Source organism: Cebus imitator, unplaced genomic scaffold, assembly GCF_001604975.1.
Source record: "Cebus imitator isolate Cc_AM_T3 unplaced genomic scaffold, Cebus_imitator-1.0 Scaffold799, whole genome shotgun sequence".
In the NCBI taxonomy this organism is placed as follows: domain Eukaryota; kingdom Metazoa; phylum Chordata; class Mammalia; order Primates; family Cebidae; genus Cebus; species Cebus imitator.
The window spans coordinates 166,149-173,494 of NW_016108114.1; the positions used below are offsets into that span (position 1 = coordinate 166,149).

At 48.4% G+C, this 7,346-nt stretch overlaps 2 protein-coding genes across 3 annotated transcripts in view; one reads left to right on the forward strand and one right to left on the reverse strand.

Annotated features, from left to right (window-relative positions):
• POU5F1 (POU class 5 homeobox 1) overlaps positions 1–4,061 on the forward strand; it is a 6,823-nt gene extending 2,762 nt beyond the window's left edge. Inside the window, exons 2-4 of the mRNA XM_017520063.2 lie at positions 2,593–2,713; positions 2,967–3,097; positions 3,377–4,061. Coding sequence (XP_017375552.1) covers positions 2,593–2,713; positions 2,967–3,097; positions 3,377–3,802 — 678 coding nt within the window. The 3' untranslated portion in view covers positions 3,803–4,061. The remainder of the gene's footprint in view (positions 1–2,592; positions 2,714–2,966; positions 3,098–3,376) is intronic.
• Positions 4,062–5,540: 1,479 nt separating this feature from the next.
• Positions 5,541–7,346, reverse strand: part of TCF19 (transcription factor 19) — a 4,868-nt gene continuing 3,062 nt past the window's right edge. For both annotated transcript variants that reach the window (XM_017520062.2, XM_037735404.1), the window contains 2 exons: positions 6,566–7,127; positions 5,541–6,131 (listed from right to left, as the gene is read on the reverse strand). In XM_017520062.2, coding sequence (XP_017375551.1) covers positions 5,885–6,131; positions 6,566–7,127 — 809 coding nt within the window. In that variant the 3' untranslated portion in view covers positions 5,541–5,884. The remainder of the gene's footprint in view (positions 6,132–6,565; positions 7,128–7,346) is intronic.

Sequence of the window (7,346 nt, forward strand, 5' to 3'; positions counted from 1 at the left end):
AAAAAAAAAAAAAAAAAAAAGGTGAGAGATCATTTCACTCGGACTAAACCAAAGTCACTAGGTCCGCAACAGGATCTGCCCAGCCTCAAAACCAGCTTCGGGCTCTTGCAGGCCCATTTCAGGGCCTTGCCACTAGACTCTTGTCCTTTGCTTAAGTAATCACCTTTTCTGTCTTTAAAATTGTCACCCTCCCTCCTACATAATCTTCTTACCTCCTTTACCATTCCCGGAGACTGCTTTACTTTTTTTTTCTAGATGAAGTGTCACTCTGTCCCTCAGGCTGGAGTGCAGTGGCATGATCTCGGCTCACTGCAACCTCTACCTCCTGGGTTCAAGCAATTCTCCTGCCTCAGACTTCCAAGGAGCTGGGATTACAGGCCTGTGCCACGATGCCTGGCTAATTTTTGTGTTTTTAGTAGAGACGGGGTTTTGCCATGTTGGCCAGGCTGGTCTTGAACTCCTGACCTCAAGTGACTTACCCACCTCAGCCTCCAAAAGTGCAGGGATTACAGGCATGAGCCACCGCACCCTGCCTGCTTTACCTTTTTCCATAGCACAGAGGGAGGAGGCAGCACGGGTCTCACTATGTTACCCAGGCTGGTCTCAAATTCCTGGGCTCAAGAAATCTGCCTGCTTGGACCTTCCAAAGTGCTAGGATTACAGATATGAGCCATTGTGTCTGGCCACTTTTTATTTACTTTTTTTATTTTTCAGTGCAGGAGTGGAAGTTTATTATTGTTATTGTTTTCCTTTTAATTGCATTTACTTTAATGCTGAATTTACTCCGTGCCATGAGTTTTTGTGTCTTCAGTTTCTCTGGGCAATCTCCTCTTCTGGTTTAGGAACAAGCTATTCCTCTTCAGGAAGGATGATCTCAATGTGGCAGGGAGAGCTCATGTATGGGTTAATCCAACCATGAGCTCTGTAGGTCTGTAGGTCCAGCGGCCCCTCTTAGGTGCTTCGTTCCCTTGGGTATGCTCAATGGCCAGAGAATCTACATCTAAACCCTTAAGTTCAGCATTACTCTCCACATTTTTAAGCATGTGCAGCAAAATTTCAGCACTCTTTTTGGGTCACCGACCCACGGTGGGGTCCAGCCCCACGGCTTGGCCTGGGCACACCTGCCAACTCCACCACTGTAACATTGGAATGCTATGTACTGTTTGTGTAAAGTGACATCTTTCAGATACTTCATGGCTTTTCATATATGCACACCCTTGATGGCCTGGGCAGTTCCACGAGTGTTCTTAAAGTTAACACGAAGAAGCCGGGCACAGTGGCTCACGCCTGTAATCCTAACACTTTGGGAGGCTGAGGTGGGTGGATCACCTGAGGTCAGGAGTTCAAGACCAGCCTGGCCATCATGGTGAAACCCCATCTTTAAAAATAAATAAATTAATTAATTAATTAAATAAAATAAAAAAGTTAACACAAAGATTGGAACCTCTAGATTTGCATGATTTTGTGGGGTTCTCTGGGTCAAGTGAAGAGAAAACCATTTTCACAGATTACCTCAGGCCACTTAGGGAAAGAGGGGAAGTTTATTATTAAAAAGCTTTAGAGCCAGGTGCAGTGGCTCACACCTGTAATCCTAGCACTTTGGGAGGCCGAGGTGGGTGGATCACCTGAGGTCAGGAATTCAAGAGCAGCCTGGCCATTATGGTGAAACCCCATCTTTAGAAAAGAAAAAAAAAATTATTTAAAATAAAACAAACAAACAAACACCTATATATGTGTGTGTGTGTGTGTGTGTGTGTGTGTGTGTGTGTAAAAGCTTTAGAGCAGGGAAAAAAAGGAAAATGCACTTGGAAGAGATCCAAGTGGATGACTTGAACAAGTGCCAAATAGCGCTCTATCATGCTGGATGTCAGGGCTCTTTGTCCACTGTGTATAGCTGCTGGCTTATAGAAGGTGCTCAATAAATCTGTTGAATTTAAAAATCAATGAGGATGCCTCTATAGTGAAAAAGATACAGTAAAAATGAGGGATAATCAATTTTTTAAATGAGCATTAAGTACACACAAAGCATTTTATTCATTCTGCTGACACCTGTTCCTTTTTTGCTGTTGGGGCATATGCATGCCATGTCACAGTGTGTGGGACCCCAAAAGCAAGCTGCGGAGAGTAAATTGAATTTAGCTTCAGAGACACGATGCTCTTTCTTTTTAATTAACCCAGAACTTAGCAGCTTATCTATTTCTCTAGCCTCAAAAGGTCCTTAAACTGGGGGTAATACTGAACTGAAAGAGATTTTTGCAAGTATCAAATGAGCTGGTCAGGCGGGAGCTTCTAACCTTCATAACCTGACTGGCGTTTCTGTCCTTTCACAGTGCCCTGCATCCCCTGGATGTGCCGGTTTCTGGGGGAAGAACAGTCCCTTGTTACAGGCATGAGTCAATGAACAGGGAATGATGGGTGAATAACATTTGTGGATGGGTTATTTCTAGAAGTTAGGTGGGCAGCTTGGGAGGCAGAGGCACTCCTACAGAGCATTCCTAGGGGCCACAGTTACGTTCTTGAATCCCAAATGAAAAGGGGATTGATAACTGGTGTGTTTATGTTCTTACATGTCTTCTGTCTTTTAAAATCCAGTCCCAAGACATCAAAGCTCTGCAGAAAGAACTCGAGCAATTTGCCAAGCTCCTAAAGCAGAAGAGGATCACTCTGGGATATACACAGGCCGATGTGGGGCTCACCCTAGGGGTTCTGTTTGGTGGGTTTCACTCAGCATGTTCTGACCACATATCCCCTCTAAGGAACATTCGTGAACCTAGGCCTTTCCTCCCCAACAAGGGAGTGGGGGAGGAGCAGGGGCAAACTCTACTGTCACCTGTGAAGAGAAGGGGAGAGGGAGATGCTTGGTCTTTGAGCTCCCTCTGGGAAGAGGTGGGAAGCCTGGATCTTGGAGTCAACAAGGGCCCTGCGTGTTCCCTCACTTTGCTTCTCTTTTGACTTGCCTCCCCCAGGAAAGGTGTTCAGCCAAACGACCATCTGCCGCTTTGAGGCTCTGCAGCTTAGCTTCAAGAACATGTGTAAGCTGCGGCCTTTACTGCAGAAGTGGGTGGAGGAAGCAGATAACAATGAAAATCTTCAGGAGGTAAGGGTGGGAGGGGGTACACGAGTACCTTCCTTTTCTTGGCCCAGTTTCCATTGCTTCCACTCCTGGCTGGTGGCTGTCCCTCTTTGGTGCAGTAGTTCTCAGTGGGATGGAGTAAAATGCCTCCCTTCTGCTTGGAGAAGGTCCAGAGTCAACCTTTCCAGGATCTTGCCTTTACATACCACCTGGCTCTGCTGACACATCTAGTCACAGACCCTGGTGATGCTGTTACTCAGCAAGTCCAAAGCTTGCCCTTGTACCCTCTTCCCACCTGCACAGATATGCAAAGCAGAAACCCTCGTGCAGGCCCGAAAGAGAAAGCGAACCAGTATCGAGAACCGAGTGAGAGGCAACCTGGAGAATTTGTTCCTGCAGTGCCCGAAACCCACACTTCAGCAGATCAGCCACATCGCCCAGCAGCTTGGGCTTGAGAAGGATGTGGTCCGTGTGTGGTTCTGTAACCAGCGCCAGAAGGGCAAGCGATCAAGCAGTGACTATGCACAACGAGAGGATTTTGAGGCTGCTGGGTCTCCTTTCTCAGGGGGACCAGTGTCCTTTCCTCTGGCCCCAGGGCCCCATTTTGGTACCCCAGGCTATGGGAGCCCTCACTTCACTGCACTGTACTCCTCGGTCCCTTTCCCTGAGGGGGAAGCCTTCCCCCCTGTCTCTGTCCCCACTCTGGGCTCTCCCATGCATTCCAACTGAGGTGCCTGTCCTAGGAATGGGGGACAGGGAGAGAGGAGAAGCTAGGGAAGGAGAACCTGGAGTTTGTGCCAGGGCTTTTAGGATTAAGTTCTTCATTCACTAAGGAAGGGATTGGGAACACAAAGGGTGAGGGCAGGGGAGTTTGGGGAAACTGGTTAAAGGGAAGGTGAAGTTCAATGATGCTCTTGATTTTAATCCCCACATGTATCACTTTTTTCTTAAATAAAGAAGCCTGGGACACAGTAGATAGACACATTTATCTTGGTTTGGCCTCCTTTAGTTACTGAGGTGGGGATGGGAATATCCAATGCTCATACCCAAGTGACCCTGAAACCAAGGTGCCATTTAAACTCCTTGAGGTCACACAATGTCAGAGGAAGAGCTGGGATTGGAGCCAAGTTTATCTGTACAGGACCCCTTTATAGCTAGTTTCTGGAAGCCTGTGACATGGGATCTGGGCACCACACTTTTGCCCATACTCAGTCACCATGTAGCTGTTACCAGCTCAGAGCTGGCTTTTTGCTTTCCCCGCCCTACTCTGGAATTCTTAAATGGCTCTATGATCAAGTCTTATTTCTGTTGTACCTAAATCACCCCAACTGGAAACTTCTATTAATATTTTGTGCTTTCTTGATACCAGGGTCTATCTGCTTTGCACTTAAGGTTTTTGCACACCCTGCCCATAAGTGACTCACCAAATACATAAGGCTTTATTTCTGTACAAATGATGCTTTGACAATAGCTTGGCTTGGTGTAAGGCTCACAAAAGAAAATCACATGTACCACGTGTGGGTTAAGCAGTTGGATTCACACTGGACCATGCCAGCCCACTTGCCCTCTGCTGTGTCCACCCATGGAGTGGAGCTGTGTCACAACCACCATGCTGGTAAACTGCTAGAGCTGGTTTACCAGGCTTTCTCTTGTCCTGATGGTATGGGTGAAGTCTGTAAAACTTCTGCTATCTTTGTGAACTTGACCAAATCCCAGCTACCTTATTTAAATGGCAGTAGATCTGTTTTCCCTTAAACTAGAAAATTACCTGTATTCCTACCTCCAGCTCAACCCATATATTTGTACCTTTCCAGTAAGCAGGTTTATATTTGTCTGTTCATCTCTACTCCCCTTCCCCTAAGATTCTGAATTAGTTTTCCAGACCTTGCCAAGTGCATTCTCCCTGGAAAGCAAGGAATACCACAGACCCACAAGAAGAGTAAATACCCAGGAGTGAATGAAGCTGCTTGTCCTTGACTTAGAAATAAAAGCAAAGCTCTGAAAAGCCCAGTCCTTATGATTTAGTCAGTGACAGGACTAGCCACAGAGTAGGGAAGTTTTGGGGCCAGGCCCTAGGTTTTCCCAGAATGCCTTAGGTGATGCCACCAAGAACCTTAAGAACTTCCTCTTGCTGGGCGCGGTGGCTCAAGCCTGTAATCCCAGCACTTTGGGAGGCCGAGACGGGTGGATCACGAAGTCAAGAGATCGAGACCATCCTGGTCAACATGATGAAACCTCGTCTCTACTAAAAATACAAAAATTCAGCTGGGCATGGTGGCGTGTGCCTGTAATCCCAGCTACTCAGGAGGCTGAGGCAGGAGAATTGCCTGAACCCAGGAGGCGGAGGTTGCGGTGAGCCGAGATCGCGCCATTGCACTCCAGCCTGGGTAACAAGAGCAAAACTCCGTCTCAAAAAAAAAAAAAAAAAGAACTTCCTCTTACGGCAGGAAAGAGAAATTTTTTTAAAAACTCCCTTAGTTTTCCATTATTTGCAGGCATGGCTTTTGCAACTGATCAGTGCTCTGACTACAGATATTTTGGTGTCCGTGGCAACATGGCCTTGTAAGAATGGGAACTTCCAGCTCACTGGCAATTTCCTGGAGGTGGCAATATCTTTGGCAGGAAGCCATTTCTTCTGTCACCTTGGCCACCAGGCTCTTCTGCTCCAGGCCCTGAATGAGTCCACATCAATCCACCCTTCCCTGCAGTCATTCCCTCCTGGAAAGGGACGGGAGCATTTATCAGACCCATTTGCTCACTGCTGTGTCTACTGATGGGCAGCTGTGTCCGAGGGTGTCTTCATGGTTGACCTTAGGTCTGGATGCCAGCACGGCACCCTGGGCATCGGAAGTCAGCCTCCCTGGCAGCCTGGATGCTGCAGCCAACACAGGCCACATGGAACCAGAGGTCACAGCCATCACACTGAACCCAGGCCACTGTCTCTTCCTGGGGCAGGCAGCAACAAGGAGCTGCACAGGGCTCCCCATCCCCAACTGCAGGGGGAGCCATGGGATTGCTCCCTGGGTACTTCCGAGGACGAGGATGGCCACGTCGATTTCTGAAGGAAGTAACACAAATACAAGAGTCACTGGAAAACTGTAGGAGACGACCTAGACTTTGCCACCCTATGGCTGGTCATAGGGTGAGTCCACAGAGGCACAGTGGTCTGAGGACTAAGGTTAGCCCAGACTCTGTCTTTAAAAACACATAGGGTGGGCCTAAAAACCTCTAGTGTGAGCCTGGAAGTTCCCCATCCTTAGGCTCTAGGAGAATGGGGTTAAAGCTAGATGAATAAAAAGTAGGATGTGCCCACTCCAGCTGTTATAAACATTGCCCCCACCCCACCTCTCATTTTCTCCTGCACATATTTTTCTTTTCTTATCAGAGCTAACCCAGGTCTTGCCACTCCATCTATTCCACCTCCCAGCCTAGGGATACAAGGAATCAAAAGGCAGTAAAACACTGAGAAGGCCAAGTGAGGTCTCCACTTACCCATTGGGAGTCAGAGGGGCTTTGTCTACACGGAGTTTCTTCCTGGGCTCCATAAGAGCTGGTGGTGGGCTCTCAGGAGGCTCACTCTCATCCAGTTCTGCTAACACTTGGTGAGCAGATTTCCTCCGATTGCGTGGGGGCGGAGCAGAAGGGGTGATACCCACTTCCCCAGGTGGGATGGGAACTGGCAAGCTCTTTGGTCTACCCCCACTAGGGGAGAAGGTGAGGGGCTGGGGCCGGAGCTTGCTGAGGCTGCCAATGGAGTTCAGGATTAGTGTGGCCTTGGGGGTAGAGGAGAAGGTGCTAAGAGGCCGCTGTGGAGCCCCAAGGGAGGGCAGCATAGGGCGGAAGCCAGCCCCAGCCCCAGCCTGGGCTTCTCCCCTAGACCGTGGGATGGTAATGGCAGCAAAGTCCTGAGGTTTGACTCGTACTTGTTGGAACATGAAGTAGAACTCCGAGGGGCTGGTCCCTGGGGGCCCTTCAGGGCCAAAGGTCAGGAGGTCTCCATCACTCAATTCCAGCCTGTGACCTCTTGGGATTCGGACATTATTGACCAAAGTCCCTGTTGATGGCAGGGCACCAGACAAATACGGAGGACAAAAACAGAAATAACCAGAGTCAGGCATGGAGAAATCTGGCTCTTGTCTGATTTCTGGGGAAGAACCTGAAACTGTCATCAGATTCTCCCTCACATCCTAAGCCCCTCAGCAGGTGGCAGGTACCAGGCAGTATGCTTCTTGTCAGCTGGGAACAAGTCTGTATTTCTTTTTTTTTTTTTTTT